The 19,479-nt window shown below is 36.5% G+C and overlaps 2 protein-coding genes across 3 annotated transcripts in view; one reads left to right on the top strand and one right to left on the bottom strand.

The window, feature by feature from the left end:
• Positions 1 to 3,069: 3,069 nt before the first annotated feature.
• LOC110801657 (uncharacterized) lies at positions 3,070 to 5,047 on the top strand. Its single transcript, XM_022007041.2, has 4 exons — positions 3,070 to 3,257; positions 4,173 to 4,224; positions 4,389 to 4,553; positions 4,754 to 5,047. Exons 1-4 carry the CDS (start codon positions 3,164 to 3,166, stop codon positions 4,782 to 4,784), a joined length of 342 nt encoding a protein of 113 aa, XP_021862733.1. The 5' UTR covers positions 3,070 to 3,163; the 3' UTR covers positions 4,785 to 5,047.
• Positions 5,048 to 5,363: 316 nt separating this feature from the next.
• Positions 5,364 to 19,479, bottom strand: part of LOC110801661 (uncharacterized) — a 60,323-nt gene continuing 46,207 nt past the window's right edge. Inside the window, exons 22-36 of one of the 2 annotated variants that reach the window (XM_022007046.2) lie at positions 18,960 to 19,448; positions 18,146 to 18,307; positions 16,617 to 16,946; positions 16,001 to 16,083; positions 15,805 to 15,921; positions 14,368 to 14,596; positions 13,547 to 13,912; positions 12,944 to 13,045; positions 11,925 to 12,059; positions 9,897 to 9,985; positions 9,653 to 9,735; positions 9,447 to 9,562; positions 8,135 to 8,220; positions 6,826 to 6,925; positions 5,364 to 5,982 (exon numbers count right to left, since the gene is read on the bottom strand). In XM_022007046.2, the coding sequence (XP_021862738.1) occupies positions 5,917 to 5,982; positions 6,826 to 6,925; positions 8,135 to 8,220; positions 9,447 to 9,562; positions 9,653 to 9,735; positions 9,897 to 9,985; positions 11,925 to 12,059; positions 12,944 to 13,045; positions 13,547 to 13,912; positions 14,368 to 14,596; positions 15,805 to 15,921; positions 16,001 to 16,083; positions 16,617 to 16,946; positions 18,146 to 18,307; positions 18,960 to 19,448 (2,553 nt within the window). In that variant the 3' untranslated portion in view covers positions 5,364 to 5,916. Of the gene's footprint in view, positions 5,983 to 6,825; positions 6,926 to 8,134; positions 8,221 to 9,446; positions 9,563 to 9,652; positions 9,753 to 9,896; positions 9,986 to 11,924; positions 12,060 to 12,943; positions 13,046 to 13,546; positions 13,913 to 14,367; positions 14,597 to 15,804; positions 15,922 to 16,000; positions 16,084 to 16,616; positions 16,947 to 18,145; positions 18,308 to 18,959; positions 19,449 to 19,479 lie in introns of those variants that run through there. The other variant, XR_008926786.1, reaches the window with a different exon arrangement.

Genomic DNA, 19,479 nt, shown 5'->3' on the forward strand with positions numbered 1-19,479 from the left:
TTCTCATTGTCGTTAAAAACTGAATGGCGACTCCTATATTACTAGTCAATTGGGTGTATACTCACAGGAAATCCAATTACACTTGATTGAATAAAAAGAATCGTCACACCCACGAGGGACTTAGCCTCGCGCTTTTTCGACCCCCTCACAATAGGAGTATGGAAAAGGAATTGTAATCCTACTAGGATGTGGATTTGCTAGTTAGAACTTTATTAGGAATCTAAATAACAAAACAAATCTAATAGGATTAGGATTTTAATCTTTGCACAAATCCTAATAGGATTAGGATTTCCCGCACAAGCATTGCACAAGCCGTGCACCCGCGCAAGCCTTGCGGCCCACGACAGGCGCACAGCCCACGCTGATGTGCTGCGCGCGCGCGCCCTTGGCTGGGCCTGGTCGAGGCGTGCGTTGGTGCGTGCGGCTCGCTGGGCAATGGCTTGGCTTCGTGCTGGGCCTTCGTCTAGCGGGCCTCGTCCGATGCTAATTCGTACGATACGCTTCCGATTAAATTCCCGATTCCGGAATTCATTTCCGATACGAACAATATTTAATATTTCCGATTCCGGAATTAATTTCCGTTTCGAACAAATATTTAATATTTCCGTTTCCGGAATTATTTTCCGATTCCGATAATATTTCCGATTCTGACAATATTTCCGTTTCCGGCAATATTTCCGATTCCGGCAATATTTCCATTTCCGATAATATTTTCCGATACGTACCATGTTTCCGTTTCCGGCAACATCTACGACTTGGATAATATTTATATTTCCGATACGATCCATATTTCCGTTTCCGGCAATATCATCGTTTCCGGAGTATTCATTTCTTGCTTGTGACGATCTCAGCTCCCACTGAAACCAAGATCCGTCGATTCCGAATACCTATAGATAGAGTATTTAATGCCATTAAATACTTGATCCGTTTACGTACTATTTGTGTGACCCTACGGGTTCAGTCAAGAGTAAGCTGTGGATTAATATCATTAATTCCACTTGAACTGAAGCGACCTCTAGCTAGGCATTCAGCTCACTTGATCTCACTGAATTATTAACTTGTTAATTAATACTGAACCGCATTTATTAGACTTAACATAGAATGCATACTTGGACCAAGGGCATTATTTCCTTCAGCAGCCACGGTGGTCCGGCAGCTGGGCAGGACGCATTGGACGTGAAGGAAGGAGAGAGGGAAACGACTGAGAGGGATGAGGCTTGAGTTACGTGAAACAGGAAAGCTTAGGTTTCTCTTTTTTTTTTCTTTAGTTTCACGTGATTTGGAAAAGGGGAGGGAGTAATTGTTTTGGGTTTTATTGGTTTGGGCTTTACCCAATTGGGCTAGGAGTAGGATTTGGGTTGTTGAATCCAAAATGGTTAGGATTGTTTTCTAATTTCAATCGAACGTGATTTCGTAATTCGAATTCGTTTTAACCTAAAATTCAAAACTGATTTTGATTTCATAATTCATTAAAATATTCAAAATGTAATAAATAAATATATGTTAATTATATATTTATTTCTAAAATCCGTAAATTTTTATTTATATATATATTAAATATATTAAATATACGTTAAAATGTATAAAATTACGGGGGATTACACTTATTGTTTTTGAAGAAAATTGTTGGGCTTTTATCGGAACCCTATAAAAGCCCAATATGCTATGACCCTATAAGTGACCCGTCCAATAAAAATTTAAGGGTCAAGACCCTCTTAAATTGAGCCCGATCCTATTGTCCATTGGACTACCCTGTCCAATAACCAGACCTACAATTAAGCAACGATTTGCAGTGTTTTTGATCGATGCAAAAAAAGTACACGTATTTACAACCATCACAATTGTAACGCCCAAAAACGCTTGAAAAAGCTCATTTTACGCGCGCTGTAAATGAAGTTTTTTCTACTAGTGAAGTCGAATAAGGTCCTACAAGTTCAGGTCCTATAAGTTAAAGGGAACACACCCGAGTCTCTATACTATAAGGGAAATCCTGAGGACATTTTAGTAAATGACATTTTGGTGCTCTCCTATAGAATAGACTATGATACCTCTTAGTAACTTTACAATTTAACTAAATTAATTAAAAAAAGGTGAATTGTAATAATTTTAAAAACCAAGTATTTATTGCCATATTGCAAATATGGAAATAAAATCTTTCATATTTTAATACATGAAAGACATTTGCAATTTGACAACCAAAAGTCAACAACAAATTTAAAATAATGTTTACCATCTTAAATTTGAATCCTTGATTCTCTCTCCTTCGTAATTTACGAGTTCTTTTAATCCCATAATCTTATATCCCTTAAATTTGCAATCCTTTTTTATTATATCCTTAATTCTTACGTAGTACAATCTCCCGATAGTACTTACAGAGCCACAACCTCACAAACTGCCTCATACCCGCTTCTTATCGTGGTTTCTTGTCGCCGCCATAGCCTTTTCACCCGCTTTATACAATTTATAGATCATTAAGCAGGAGAATGAACATAAAACATTTTGTAATGCCTCATGTTATTTCAGGTTAAGATATAACAATGCAAATATTTTTCTTCTTCTTATATTCGCACGCATCGCGTGCATATAAGACTAGTTGTGTAATAATGGATGATCAAGAAATCCCGAAACTTTTTTTGTACCATCGCTATTTGTCACGGAAAAGGTTTCATTTTACCCAACGTTTTTTTTTTTTTAGCTTATCGAACAATTTCATTGCCCTAGAAATGTTTATTGATAAATACTCACAGTCAGAATTTCTCTTCACATATAATACAAAGTCTTTTAAACGAGATAAACAGAATGAAACAGTGATTAAACATAAGAGTATAATAAGAATAAATAACCAGTTTCTAAAATTAGGCGAAGATAACACACTACGTAGTATTTCTATACTTTTTTTTTTTGGTTAAACGTAGTATTTCTATACTTGTACACACGTTAAATTGCAAACACAAAAACAAGAAGTAGAAATAGATTAGTGCGTTAAAGTGGGTATTTAAATAGGGCCCGTAATATTCTACAAAGTTGGGCTGGGCTTCTCCTTCATATTCACTTCATCCGCAAAATTTGATTGAAATTCAAATTTCCCCGCCCTTTCTTCCCACAGAACTAAACAAACCACTTTCTCTCTCCTCTCTCCACTAAGCGCTGAAGTTCGTCAACAATGGTGGAATCGTCAGAGCAAGCAATTGTGCCTTCGTCGAATCAAAATAATCCACTTCCAGAGATTGAATCTCACTTTTCAAATGTCCTCTATGGTTTTCTCTCTCTCTCTTCATTTTCTCTCTTTGTTTGACTTTTCAATTTGTGTTCTTACAATTGATCGGCGATTTCAAATTGAAACATAGCTAATACTATGATTCGCTTCATTATTTCATTTATTTTTGGAGTAATTGATTACATTTTGCATCCATCGCGTAGGTTTTTCGCTGAAAAATCTTTTGAATTTCTCATGTCTTTTCTATGAATTTTGATCGCAACTTGCCGATTTGTTGCGCTTTGCAATTGTTAACCATACATATATTCGATGAAATTTTATGTTAGAATGTCAAAAATTACATTCGGAGATGATCTCAGTCTCTCGTAATCCGCAAACTGAGCTAGTTTACTCTTCTATTTTGTTCAGATGAGACGAGTTCATGATAAACTTTGCTATGTTTTGATTAAAATTTCGAAATAATATCTGCTCATGTTGTTGTTGAGTGTATATGATTTAATTGTATGTTTATATTCAAAAGTTTGGTTCGTTGTCTATGCTTGATCGCTAAAATTCAACTTTGTAATTACAATTTTGTGGCCAAACTTCACTCAAATATCTTCGTTTAGCTTTTCTCTAATCTGCAATTTAGCTAAAGTTCTGAACTAGTTTAGTCTAGATCTCCAAAAAGAAGTTTAGTCACCATGACATTAATTCGCTTTCAATTCCAGCAACTAATTGATTTTCCCCTAAGGTGCAAAAAGAGAGGAAAAGGAAGAAAATCGAAAATAAAGAAATTCAACGAAAAAATGGATACAGGACGAAAATTGTTTGAGCTTTACTGTCCTTAAACTCATGTTATTTATAAGATCATATTATAGCTTTCATAGTTGCCTGAGTTTTAAGATTAATCTCTTGAATGGATATTAGCGGTGGTTTAAAGGTTTTAATTGATCTTTGTATTTATGAAATTCAGATCTTTCCCAGCAAGTACAAGGAGCAATGGAGGACCTGCTTAAGATGATAAAGTGAATTCACAATCTTTAGTAATCGAAAATAATCTGCAGGAGGAAGAATATTATTCCATTTGCTGGAGTAAAATACTTGTATCAGCAGCAGAAAGCTAGTGTTTGTTGCAATCTTGCGCATCCATTTTAATGTCTAAATGGTTTTCCGTTTTTGAACTATGCAGTGAAATCGATGTGCATTCTGCTGAAGTAACTGAAGAAATGGAGAGATGCAGAGAATCTGCACTTGAGAAGAGGAAGGCCATCGAGGAAGAGAAGGAATGTTTCCAGAAAGCTGCTTACGCTGTTCTAGACGTGCTGAATATTGGAGAGGGCAAACGAGAAGATCAGTAAGCTCTTCTATCATATCGGACATACTGCTTATGTTGTATGATTTTATATGCTTATTCATAAAAGTTGGTCATTGTTATTTCCTAAACAAGACGAGTCTCTTGAATAATTTAGCTGCCTAACAATTTATGTTTTACACTGGTTTGTGCTTTCTAAATCAGTATAAACAGATGCATAACCTGATTTTCATGTTCAACAGGATGTTTCTGGAAAATGGTACAGAGTATTGAACAGAATTTGCTTAAAGTGAACACTAGCAACATAATATGGATACTGCAGTAGAAAGTTAGCACAACTGCTGAAGATTCGAGATTTTCTAGTTTGATTAGCTTTTGCGTGGCGTCTTAAACTGTGTAGAGATGCTAAAGTTTCTACAAATAAGCTGTATACATAGCACAAAGTCTATAATTTTTGGGTTTAATATCTACTACTTGTATAGGTTTACCGTTGACGTTAGCTAACCAATAAGGATCGTTTTACCTGATTTGTCATACTTCGTATATCGTTACCAGGAACTCAGGAAGGCGTAGTTCAGAATTACACATTGTTTTCTTTTCCAAAAGATTCCTGTTATTAATTGTCTGCTTTAAGTTTCCATTAATCACGAAATTTTCAAATTATCTCCAAAGCAGAAACGTTTGCTCATATTAATCCCTCACAGCCGTCTTTCTGTGATGTATCTTGGCAGTATTGGGTGAGTTTTCTTGCTCATCTTTGAGCATGATGAATCAATTCGTGCTGACCTGTTGTCAACAAACTTTTGGCCTCTTTTTTCTTTTTCGGAAGAATGTATTTATATCCCACCAATATACTTTAAACAACAGTATATCTCATTTGATCCACAATATATAGATGTGCTACTTGTTCTGAAGCACAAATGTAAGCTATGGATTGTCAAATTTTGTTACACTTTACTACTGACTGTCACAAGTAAAAACTATCTATCTCACCATGTATACTAAAACTCTGGCTTTACTTTTTCTCAACTGTACCCTCTAAATCTATCAATACAAAGTTACAAACCTTAACAACTACAGAATGCTAAAGTATGGCTGTAAACACCGATTATGTACAAGCTCAGGAAGTTATATACAAGCTCAGGGTACAGGTTGAAAGAAAGTCAGTGTTGTATAACTATATTCATAACTATATTGTTTGTATTAATCATGTAGAGGTTACACTAGTTGCTTATACGTACCAGTCCCACCATCCTCTATTCGGCTGTTGCTTGTGGTTGCAAGGCTGCCACTTCGAACAATTAGGCACAATATGAACAATGGGGTTGACAAACACGCCACACAGAACTCAAGGTATCAAGGATGCACGCCATCACCAAATCCGATTAGTCACCCCAAGAAAGAATTACATATATTGAGCCAACCACTGTTTGCACATGTCAAGAACTGGGAGTGCATTCGCATGTAGAGCCTACACAAATACACAAATCAATGTTTATGTTTTATCAAATCAGACCACATCAACAATCAGATGAAACAGCTTCTTCCAGACAATAAACTGTATTAGCACTGTGATCGGCGCTCTTTGACTCTTGAGCAGGGCTACGATGGCTAAGGTCATGCAATATGATGCCATAATCATGAATGAACAAATTGATATGGATCTAAGTGACCCATTTGGGAAAGGAAGAATATAAGTAATTTCAAGAATAAAAGTAACAACTCTGAATCTCAAATTAATGAGAAACTTAATACAACCCTGAACTCAATAACTTGAAATCCGAAACTCAAACAAGCAAGCTCATGCTTAACTCATAAAATTCTCAATAAACTTCTGCCTATAACATTCAACCCGAACTCTATATTTTCTTAAGATAAGAAAATAGATAGTAATCTGATGTATGACATCACTTCCGGTGAAATTTTGTCGGAAATTGGTCCAAGGTAGAAATTATAATTGGCAACATTTTTTAAGGGTAGCAATTGACAAATCTCCCTATTTTAGGGGCAGGAGTGACAAATTTTCCATTTAGAAGAGAGAAACTTGCTTGACCTTTCAATAAAAAGGGTGACGTATTTGAGTATTGCCTTTAATTGAAGAGTACGAAAATAACCTCGTCAAATCGTCATGGATGTATACATGTAGACTAGCTCAACAACATATATCAACTTGATTTGCAAAGTCAAATTATCATCAAATATAGTTGCATGATTGATCAGTAACCTATGGACGTGGGCATGTGGCTAAATGAGTAAATTCAGTTCACTATACAGGACAAAAAGCAGGAGTTTTAAGAGACAACGAAAACCAAACCTGATGTGCCACATACTGAACATCAGCCACACTGCCACTTCTAGAGGCAATCTGGAAAGCACCTTTTAGACGACCACAGACAACACAAGCCAACACCTTCCTGTACAAACAAGTCCCTTGTTTTTCAGAATCTTGATTGATTTTATATCCATGTAAGAAAATAGGAATAAAGTAGATAGACCAAACAAAGAAATTGGACCATTAAAAGTGAAGCAACATTAATTCTAAACCATTAAGAGTAAGGATGCTGCAAAAGCTTTCTTTAAGAGGTTCCACATCCCTTTACTATTCCTATAGCCAAATAAATCCTGTTTCAAGCAATACAATACACGTAGGCAGCACCAAAGAGTCATAGGCATGCAATAGGCCAATAGTTAAGAGCTTGAGGACACTGAAACACTTCACGTAAGAAGGCAAAAACTACAGTGTCAAATAAAAATTCTCCCTTTTACTCTCAATCACGACATGCATTTCATTATTTATGACTCAGCATAGACTCCCTTTTCATTATATTTACTTCCTGGATGCCGACTCCACTTTATACTGGAAACATTATTCCAGCCTCATCCAAACAATGTATGATCAATTGAATGATGAAAGCTATCATCATTTTTCGTTACCCAATTAACCGAGGTCTATAACTATAAGTTTTCACATGGAGGATATAAATAATTTTCATAAATCTATATACCATTTCTGTGATAGAGAAACAAGATCTTTAGAATTATGATGTGACATTAACAGATTTTCCACATTTTCCGTTTTGGTCTGTCCCCAAAAGATTTTCCCATTACTATAAAAATCATCATGGGGACCATAATTTTCTATCACATAAAATACATTTAGCCCCACCACTTTTGTCTTTCTCAATTTCACTCAACCCAACTCTTAATAAAACACATTTTGCCTATGGGGCAGACAATAAGATATAGCCTTTCTAAAAGAAATTGTCCAAGGAATGACAATGAACAAGATCCCTTCAGGCCCTTTTTAGTGCACATCCTGATTCAGGTAGTTCTTAGTCTTCCTCAGGCATAGATTAGGTTGTGTGCTAACATAGAATCCGTACTGCGATTTGTCTACCATAAGTTCAACAGAATTGTTAGCTATAGCATGTGCTTTAATGAACCACAAGAACTGATTGACTGTCGTATCAAAAAGCAGCTTCAATATACCAGGGCATAGCCATTGGTAAAAATATAGTACTACACCATTGTTAAAATTAAACATGACCATAGTGGCGTAGTTCATACACCTTCTATACACAAGTACAACACATGCAACATGCATGGAGTTTATGGTTCACTACCTGTGGGTACTGATCAACATGTCTATGAGACGATCTGGGCGCTCCTTATGTTTGTTTGCATATACATTTATAGCAGCCCCCAAAACCTGAAGCATCATAAGTTCAAGAAATTTAACCAAAGACCAGTGCAGTTGCAGAATGACCGATAAAATCTCAAAGAAGCAATACAGCTTGAGAAAAATAATAAGTACATATAAATGAGAAAGTTGACTGAGACCTGGAAACAACTTTTTCAAAAGCTTACACAATGTGCGCGGAATCAAAAGGTGAAAAATCACATTTACATCAATGACTTTAGAATCATTTTGATTATTAGGCTGCAATACATACTGATAATGTGATATAATCTTAGTTTAAAAAGGCGCAAGGCGCACTAAGGCGCACAAGGGTCATGGAGCCTAGGTGCAAGGCACAAGGCTCAGGCAAGCGCCTTTTGGATACGAGGCGCACATAATTTCCTAGTAAACCTTAAAATTCGGTATAGAACAAAATTTACACAATTTATACTCAAAACAACATAATACTAGGAGTGTCAAATTTTCTTGCCGGTTCATAAGCATCGCGTGATCCCGTCGATAGAGTGCCTAAATTAGAACCTTCCATGGTAAATACAAATTGGAAATATGTAAATTAACTCATATTATGCTAATGCCACTACCCAAAAAGCTTAGGTTGTAAAGGATATGACCATTGAAAGGTCACATGGGGTGTGTTTATATCATTAAAAAAGAAAAGAAAAAGTAAATAAAAGATCCACGTCAGCCTGGAGCACAAGGCGCTGCGCCTTGTGCCTTAAGGCGCACGAAGGCGAGCGCCTGGTTGACATCAGTAAGCCTGGAGAGCTGAAGGCGCCGAAGGCTGAGCCTTGAGCCTAGGCGCGCCTTGGGCATTAAACTAAGGATATAATCTGCCAGTTCTCATTCGAGAATAGATGTCAAATTGGATGGATGGGCACCTTACTGCTTAGCAAGCTCTAAGGTGACAGGTCAGAGTCATGTCTGATTGAAATTGGAGTTCAGTTTAGTTTGCACTCTTATTCTAGGGGATGATAAGTCCAAGAGCGAGTTAAAGTGACCAATTTAGTGAAATTATACTGATATTATCTCCCAGACAACTGCCAGTCCTCTAAGAATAAACAAAGAAGGAACACAAGGGGGTTTGGTTTAGCTCAACTCAGATACAATTTATGATCTGCTCATTCTAAAGCTGAAGAGAAGAAACATCATGCTTCAAAGTTCCATTTGATGAGTACATCGATTTTCGATTTGATCACGTAGTTGACCCCAAAGTCATTGTTAGTCACAGGAAATACCTCATCCCATTCGTCGTCATAAATGTTCCCTTTGATGTTCCTTAAGAATTCAGTCAACAGGTTCCCCTTTTTTCTTTCAGCAAGCGATGCAGCAACGGCAGCATAAATATCCACAGCTGTTGAGCTTGAGTTAGAATCACAAAATGCTGATAATTGGAATTTTTCCAGCAAGATGGGGAATTGATAACAGAAAATAAGTAGGATACCAGGAAGATCAAATTGACAGACAACTTGGTAAGCCAAGTCAAAGTTCTTCTCTGCAAGGGTTTCTGCAATTTGACACCTCCTCCTGCAAAAACATTAACACTATACTCAGTTTTAGGCCATTGTAAGAAGAAAAAGCAGAGCTGTTTATAGCAGAAGGGAGTAATTTTCAGATAAATAATTATTTGATTGCTATGTTTAGCAAATAGGCAACACTAATCTGTACCACCAAGCAGTATCAGATACCTGAATGTTTCAGGGTCATTTGGGTTTCCAAAGACAGAATGCTTCCACTGTGGACCTTCGGCGTCATTCAGGCATCTCACCACCTCAACCTATGATGGTTGAGAAAACACCAGGAGCGAATTAATCTTCAAAATCGTCAATTATACGAATACCAAGGAAATCATACAGAGAAACGTCAAACTCAGAAGTTTAACATAGAAAAGACAAATAAGCTGAGGAAAACAAGTCTAGGTCTTGATTTGACCTTTGTACCTTCAGCAACCATCACTCAAAGTCATAAATCTCATAGAACGTATTCATGATACAAAATTAAGAGCTAAATCTGTCTGCTGCTAATTTATCACACTTTCAAATATTACAGCTCACACCCATAAGAAAAAACGTCTTAGAAATTTAACATAAAAAAATATAGGCAAAGGCTACACTCAAAATACTCTTTTACAGAAAAATGGACCCGTGTTCTGGGGCCACCCCACATCCTTTATAAAGAATAATAATGCCAGAATGAACTTACTGTGAGAAGGAGCAGGAATGAAAGCACAATAGCAGAATTATAGTACACCAGACAGAAATTATAGGGAAGTGAGCATGCAACCAAAGAGACACTACAAAATATTACCCTTTTTCAGAAACTAAACCACCTAGACACCTGCTTTGGAAGATTCTGTCATTCTGACCAGCCAAATCACCCACAACATAACCTTGTGTTCGGGAATTCCGGCAGAAACTCATATAAGACATCATTAAATGCTACAAAATCGCAGCAGGACCTAACTAACAGACCAATATACCTAACCATTTTAAATATCTAGTTCCATAAAAAGGAAACCAACTCATGATGCCAAAAAAGTGGCAGTCTCTCTAACCAATAGCAAAACAGCAAATACACACATTAGGCAACAGTATGTTCCCGAGTCTGCAAATCTTCAGCATGTCTTTAGTTTTAAGTTTCCCAAGACAGGCTCTCACGCAAAATCTTTGACTCACTTTGGATGACAGTATTCCAAAAAATGGTAGATGAAGGGAATAATTAATTATGTGTCTGGTGTATTTTGCAGATGTTTGTAGCAAGAAAGCACAAGAGTGTCAAGACTATCATTAGACCATATTTCTTCTCTCACTCTATTTTTTTTTTATTAAAGTTCATACCCTTTATAGTTCCAATAATGTTGCAAAAAGTCAGACTTGTATGTCAATTTTCGATTTACAACCGCTATTTACTTGCCCATGTGGTTATAATAGCCTTAGTTGTACGGTGAAGATCCTCGACTTATACCAATATAATATAAAGATATAATATTTGCAGTCTTGAACAAAAAAATGACTGAAATATCAGATTTTTGGTGAATTTTAGTTCTCTATTTGCAATAGGCAGCCACTAGCACATGCCTTTTCCCTACATTTGGCGGCCATCAATATTTTCATGTTCGCTGTCTTTTTCTTAAAATTATTTTTGCCATTTCTATTGGCTTTTCCATTTATTATCATGTTAGTTTGATGAAATTATAGTACATATTAGTCTTTTGTTTGATTTACTTGTACAGTTATTTTTCCAATCTGTAAATCTGTTTCAGAGGATAGCTTGTCCTCATTGTCTGTTCTCCATTTTTCCTACTGTTAATATAATTTCTTTTCTTGCAAGTACAAACCTACTGTTTCTCAAGTTTCCACATAATCCTATCCATTTTTTAGTATCTCATGCAAAAGGACATATATTGATAAGACAATAAGTACGTGTACGTATAACACCCTGATTTCATCATTCTATTTGAGATCCCAATAATAATTAAATGTATAAATTTACTCCATTTATCCAGGATAAACTTCCAATTTGCAATATTAAGATGTCCTTAAACCAGATTAACCATTCTTCTTTCAAGTTAGGGAAGTTAGAAAGTTAAGCACTTTAAATGGCTGTTTTTCCAAATATACCTTGTATGTTTATTCAATCCTAAAGACAAAAGACTGAATCTTCAGCATCATAAAAGTTCTTGAACAAGTCACTTTGTCATGAACTGATACCATTACCTGAATAGCAGCTCGAGCTGAAAGTTTGTTGAGTCCTTCCTCAGTAAGTTTCTCTGAGGCACTTTTACTTCGAATACCTTTTCCAACTAGCTTAGTGGTATCTCTACGGGCTGTTATCCCATCATCAAAATGAACCTGCTCAAAATGAAAAGCAAAAATTAATATAGCATATTTATCTTTTCCCTGCTCAAGCAAGTATACATACTTGAAGCAACTGCACTAGAGTGTGCAGTATGCCTCATCCATTCGAAAAGAGAAAGAGGAAAAAAGGATGTTACCAAGTTAAAATTTCTGCATTTATAAGCAGTAGCATCTTCAATTCAATAAATGCACAGGGATCTCAAGTAACAAAAGAGCATTTTCAAACTCCCTAAAGTTAATATCATACAGAAATGTCCCTTACAAAATTGGCCCTTGATGAAAATTATACTTGTATAAAGTTGCATACTAGCTTGGTAAGGAGGTCTGCTTGCACTACTTGACTTGCCCCATCATTCCATTTGACTGTTCGCACTACTATAGTCTATGTACTTAATTTTTTATTTTTTTGTATCAACATTTTTCTTTAACTGATTTAGTAATATAAATAGAGTCAAAGAGGTTTCATCTTCAAAATAGAACAATAATACAAAATGTTATTAACCAATAATATTATAAATCATACAATCACGTTACTGCAGGGGAAAGGAACCACAAAAGATAACAGCAAGATACCTACATCTGTATGCTCATGAAAGACGGAAAAAAAGGTACATGGGATGAGATGAAATAGATTGATAAAAATCCTGAACAGAAACAGATATCTATTAGTCAACATTCACTTTACAAGCATAAGTCCAGAAAATGCAGGCTTATTTAATTTAGTTAGTCATCAGTTTGATATAAGATCACCACTATTAGTTCTAAAGCCTAGTGGATTTACAGCAACCTGTCTTAGACTTTGATATACCTCAGAAAGAATAAAGAGACCAATGGAACTATTTCCATAACAAAATGTAGTGACCAAAAGGTTCTAGTACCTTAGCGTTTTGCAAATGCTTCACCGCATCTTCTTGGATTAAAGAATACATAAATAACTGAATGCAACAAAGACCAGCAGCAACATGATCTCTTTTAATCACCTACATCAATAAGACCATGACAAGTGAAGACTAGTTAAAGTTTGCATTATTGGGGAAAAAAGCAAGCATAGCCAGAAACACAAATGACATAATAAAAGACAAAAATAAATGGAAAATACAGAAACTGGTAACAAACAATGCTGCTGAAAGAGGAAACTGAGCCCGCCTTAGTGGGTGCAAAATTTAAAGCTTAGAATAATTGCCGACAGGTAGAAATGCAAGGGAGAAAGGTTGATGAGGATGGGATTCAAAAACCAAAACATCCCAACGTGAATGAAGAAAAAAAATCTCATACACAAAATGTCCAAAGAGGATTGAGTATCCGAGTTCCGACATCATGTACATGTATAAGAAAGATATTCACATCATTTGGACAACTTACAACAGGTGAACAGACATAAAAACATAATTTGATGACGTATGAATGATACTTAAAGTTAAAAGGCCTTCTATACGAAATATTCTTTGAATATAACAATTAAACGAGGGATTTTGATTTACCAAGAACTTGTAGAGGTAATTGAAATGTTTATGAGTCTCGCAGTAATTGCATATTTTAGCCAATGCGGCCTCTGTATATTTGTTTACAGCAGCATCTAGGGATGCTGAAGATGATATTCTCACAGAAATCACTTCCTCCAACACTGACATAGCACCATAACCAATACATAACTCGCATAAGCTGTCAATGGTCCCATAATCAGTTACCAAAGAATCTGGTCTCTGCGGAGAAGAAGATGAAGTAACGGTCCCAATAGATGAAGGTTGAGGAGGAGGAGGAGCACCATCAGGTGGGAAGAATAACAAGCAGGCGTCATTATAGTGTCCATGCCTAAACATAAAATCCAGCAAATCTTCCCGTGCATACTGCATAAGAGAAAATTATTTAACACCAAAATGGCAGTGGGAAAAAAAAATTGTGCATCACAAGAGTTCGCAAAAGGAGAAGAGAGGAAACATCATGAAGTGAATTGTGAAAATGTGAAGAATTAGTTAAAACTATAATCTATAACTGTTGCCTACAGCTACCCCCACACAGGCACACGGCTGCTCAGACCTCAATATCACTATTTGAACACCACATGCGCAAATAATATTCTATCAGTAAAGAAAGGACATAGTCATAGAATTCATTACTGGCTGTAGTATGAGCACTGACTGACCCATAAACCATGGAAGACCTCACAAAAATTAATATGCTATGGGCCAGACTGCTGAGAATCATGCTTGTGAACACAGAGAAAAGGTAAAGTTCTTCTTTCACTTCAACTCCAACACCAATCATAATGCTCATAGACTAAATCATAATGTCTGATGCTTACATCCTGCAGGTAGTTGACACATTCAAGGTATCGAATATTGTCCAGATTGCTGCGTGGTCCATCATCATAATCTATGCCACTCATTGAGCTACTATTTGCAGGCTCTTGGGACCCCCTTGACCTCTCTGAACGAGGAAAAGTAGATGGCATGTGCAGGACATTGAGATATGAATCTGCTGATAGGGAATCATCTAGAATTGTTGGTGCACTTTTCTCCAGATGCTCATACCTGTCACATACTATAAATCAGCTTCTGAAGTATTTTTTTTCTTGATAAGAAAAATCCAGAACTCTTCTTTTACTGTTTATAATTAAAATGGAAGAAACAATTTATTATCATTTGATAGATCTACCTCAAAAGCATTTGTTAGCAAACATTGTGTCTACAATCAATGCGTAGGCAACTATGACCTGGATACCAGAGCAGTAGGGAACCAGTTGATAGGATGGACCAATGGAGTAATCTTGAGAAGGGGAAAAAGTATTCTATCGGTAAAACTTATTCTCAGCTTCATGGTGAACAACTGAACATCCTAGGGATCCATGGAGGAGGTTATATATCTTTAACTGGGCTTGTCTAAGGGTTTTTCATTGTGTGGTTGGCTTTAAAGAATAGATAAACCACAGAGGAGAGGGTGAACATGTTGAATTCACTTTAATATACTAGCTGCAGGCTTTGTGGTGAAGTTGAAGAACATGTGCAGCATTTGTTCTATTGAATGCACTTATGCATCTGAAAGTATGGCAGCGGTTTTCAGTGGTTTGGAGTCAAACAGGAAGGCAGATGAATGGAGAGGTCTGAATGCTAAAGTGTACAACTTTTTGTTAGCTGAAGCTGTGTATGGAGTTTGGATACAGAGCAACAAAAAGGTCTCCACTGGTGTTTGTATTTCTACTCTAGTACTCAGCTGGCTAAAATCCAGCAGATGCACTGAGCTTCTAGCTCAATTGTTAGTCTCTTAGCAGTTAGTTTCTTTTGTTGGTTAGCAGTTGTTTCTTTCTGGTTGGCTGTAGTTGTAACACCTGGGAACTGTCCTAGTATTGTGCTTGGTTTAATTTTGTTCTTCTTTTTCTAGTACTCATCTGGCTAAAATTCATTTATCAGGCAGCCAGCAGATGTACCAAACCTATGTCTGTTAGAAGTTAGTTTCTTTTTGCTTGTTAGCAGTTGTTTCTTTTGTTGGTGGTTGGCTGTGTCTGTAACTCCTGGGTTCTGTCCAATTAGTGTGCTTGGTTTTTTTATTTTTTACCGTTGTTATTGTTGTTGTCTGTTCAGGGCCTTGGTGTTATCTGTATTATGCTTATCTCTTTCGGTAATGTATTTAAATTTCATAGCAAATTAGAAAAAAAAAAGCTTTGATAACAATCCAGTATGCATGATCCAACCCTTTCCCCTTAGGGCTAAAGCAAGGTAAAATATTGCCCATGCACACTTACATGGAACGAACTGCAGACACATCAACTGGAGGACCACCTTCAATAGTATTAATGATATCCAAAATGACTGGTGCGACATGGAAGTCAGGATCATTCTTGCGTAGTTGGAGGGCTTGTCTGCAGGTAAGCAGAAAAGTATTGATCTTAAAACTTTCAAACAGAAAAGGATAATCAATCACAGAGAAGTAATACATACATAAATTTCACACGGGCTTGTGAATAGTGCTCCATCCGAAGTAAAGCATGTCCCCATGCAATCCACACAGGAAAAACATCTATCTGAAAAGAGAAGAGAGCGAAATCAAATAATTCTTATTCAAGGGAATCGAACAAATAGTTAATACCATCTTTATGATAGAAATTTTCCCTTTACTTCAAAGAGATTACCCAAGCCAACATTGTCAAAACCAAGGAGTAATAATTACTGGTAACTGCAGATCTTGTTGTGATAGTATTAGTGGATATTTAAAAATCAGGTCAAATTCATATTTAGACGAGGAGCCTTGGTTGAATATGTAACCTTGCATGAATGCAACCCAGAATTCAGAAGAAACCTTTTGACAGGGGGGTGGGGGGACTTGTGACCGTATTGAAGTAAGACGCGACAAAATCATACGTGGGTACTCTAATCTTCTTTCCTGTACATCGTCCAGGGATGTTGCTTTTAAAAGGTTCAACTACTATTCATTTTCATACTTCTTCAGTTCTTTTTACTACTCCATTACTAAGACTGCACTCTCCCAAATCCTGCCAACTGTCGGATCCTACCAAAACAGAGAGAAGGTCAATCACTTTGAAAGAGAGAGGAATACCTTGCACTTTTTGCAGGTATAGACAGCCATGCTATAACGTTCCTCGCCAATTAATCTGTCACGAAGACACGCAGATGACTCCTGGTCAGCAATATCATCAAGAGAAACAGCAATTCCTGACCCGAGAAGGCTCTGAAGTAATTCCGCACGCCGAAGCCAGGCATCAGCTTGTGACAAAAGCTCAGATGGTTCATCTGTTGTTTGATTACCAACACTAGAGCTTCCAGCTTCAGAAGCTCCATCATCTGCATCCTTGCTCCTTTCAGAGTTAGTGGGTAAGTCACTGCTCCCAACAAGTTTCTTAAGCAGCGATCTAGCATAGAGTAGTCCCTGCAGAAAAAGCAACAGAATCATCAAGTAAAGTAGGTCACAAGTACCAAAAAAGGTAATTGATGTGAACAACATACAATGGCACACCTTCCAAGTTCTAACTCAAATCCCCATCCCTCTCCTTGCAAAAACTTCAAAACAGTTGAGAAAACAAAAATAAACAGAGAACATGCATTTAATAACCTATTGGAAAGGTTGTGCCTTGGCACAATGGTCAAGTGTCTACTTGCTATCCGCTAGGTCACGGGTTTGATCCATGGAAACAACCTCTTTATAAAAATAAGGTAAACCTGTGTACATATGGTCCTTCCCCAGACCCTTTGCCTTCGCTTAACTGCAGCCTTGTGCACTGGTGACAACCTTTACCTTTATCTTATAACGTGGGATGCACGGTTTTGAATAGTAAAATCGTCAATTTTTTTAATAACCCACTTACTATCAGTTTTACCAACTTTTTTCTTACAATATTGACTTTTTTGTATGGAAACAAAATTGATTATATTGAAAATTATGAAGTACCTAAAATTAGGTTATACAACAAATAGTCAAATACCCAACCTTTCTATTTTATATGTAAAAAAATCATATATCCCTAAGAAACTTGTGATTTTTGTTCAGGATATTTACATTTTCTCATTCTTCATCCTAAAAAATCCTTTAAGTTTCTTTATCATTCCTTTTCGATAGAAAAACGATTGTAGAAAAGTTTAACAAGATAATAAAAAGTCAAACGCATATTCTACACACACATTAAAAAAAAAACATGTAACAAACCAAGAGGCAAAAAAAAAAAAGGTTCAATACTCCGTATATTGGAAGCAACTAAATCCATATTTTGACACTTGAGAGGAAATTGAAATTGAAGAATAGAGAAGATATGTAAGAATCACATCTAATTATTTCTAAGATAAGAAGAAACAACGATGGTTAATGTGAAAGTGATAATTTATTGAAAAGTGAAATGACATCGGATTAAACGAGAGGCATTGAAGTTTCCAGAAGAGCACAATTAATATATTAAGTTATACGGAGTAATATCACACTTACAAAGCATTAAAAAATATAAAAATAAACTTGTGAGTTTTGGCGGGAAATTGGAGGGAAAAAGCAACTGCGCTTTAGTATAGGTAAATAGAAGATTAACCAGAGAAAAAAGAGAGCTCACTAAATGTAAATATATAATGAGATAAGGTCACTACCTCCACAACTGTTTCTGTTGCATGGTATGCTCGCCCAATATTTTCAACACAAGCATTCTCGGGAAGCTGTTGAGAGCTTAAAACACACTTCATTTGATTGACACACAAATCTATGGCACCTTTTGCGGAAATTGATTCATTAGAACACAAGGACAGAAGTGCCTAAAAACAAAGAGAAACCACAAGAATAAAAATTTCTTATATATAGAAAAACAATAACGAAATATAGCACGCTCAATAATTTAACATCAAGGCCCTACAGATGCTAGCAGAACTGAAGGTAAAGATGAACATGAAATGGAAGGGAAATTGTCTCAAAAAACCTATTTCTCAACATTCTCTAACTCTGTAAAATAATAAACCCTGCTAACATGCACAATATCAAAAGTCAGATTCCTTGTCCAAAATCTTATCCTCACCCATTGCTGAAAATGGCTAGCTGTTTTAGACTACACCTCATGGGATCCATTATAAAGTCTCCATCTTACCGATTGTATATAGGCATGAGTGCTAATCAAAATGGATAAACATCCAGCCTAAGAGATCACGGTGATTACATTAACCAAATTGGTATTAAATCCAGGGCCAACTTTTTGTAACAGGCTCCATTGCCACAAAAGGTACTAAATGTGCTCTGAGCAGTTATGCTATTTCATAGGGATATCTAGTTTTGCACTGGACAACAACAATTTTCCGCCGTCATACAAGAGTAATATAATCTCTCTTCTATCTAGAAATAAAAGGTAACATGCCAGAAGGCCCAAAAATCAGTTCATCATATACCTGAACTTATGGTGTCATACATACATCATACCTTAAACAAGATGATGTCTGGAGCACTGTCATATCGATGAGAAGAACGGACGGCATCATCCTTCCTTGTGTCACCTGTCAGCATCCATTCTTCAGCAATAGACACTGAAGGCAGTCGATCTTGTCCATCAGCAGATAATGAGGAAGCATGATCTTCTTGAATTCCTGTCATTGCTTCCCAAGCAACTTTCTCTGATGGTGTTAAAACAGAGCTTTTCCTTTTCTTGTGTGGTTCCTTCGGAGGAACTTTATCTGCAGCACCACGTGGAGTCCAAGAAAATGCCCGCCGAGCTTCTTTTTGCAAGTTACTTAAACTACTTGTCAAAGATGATTTCGTGGGAGTTGCAGTTCTTGTTTTCTGCTTCAGTTTAGGACCAGATACAGATATTCGACTTTCTCTGGGCGGGGAGCTGATACTGACAGCAATAGCCTTGGTACTATATTTGAAGATTACATTGTTATCCCGAAGTAAAGGAAACTCCTTGAGGATCTGCAGAGGAATTCAACAAGTTCACCATAAG

Source organism: Spinacia oleracea, chromosome 1 (assembly GCF_020520425.1).
Source record: "Spinacia oleracea cultivar Varoflay chromosome 1, BTI_SOV_V1, whole genome shotgun sequence".
In the NCBI taxonomy this organism is placed as follows: domain Eukaryota; kingdom Viridiplantae; phylum Streptophyta; class Magnoliopsida; order Caryophyllales; family Amaranthaceae; genus Spinacia; species Spinacia oleracea.

What these genes read in the sequence shown, in the direction of transcription:
- LOC110801657 (XM_022007041.2), top strand. Translation starts at nt 3,164, where the DNA reads ATGGTGGAATCGTCAGAGCAAGCAATTGTGCCTTCGTCGAATCAAAAT. An exon ending in GACCTGCTTAAGATGATAAA is followed by an intron (nt 4,225 to 4,388) that starts GTGAATTCACAA and finishes TGAACTATGCAG; the next exon opens with TGAAATCGATGTGCATTCTG. An exon ending in GAGGGCAAACGAGAAGATCA is followed by an intron (nt 4,554 to 4,753) that starts GTAAGCTCTTCT and finishes CATGTTCAACAG; the next exon opens with GATGTTTCTGGAAAATGGTA.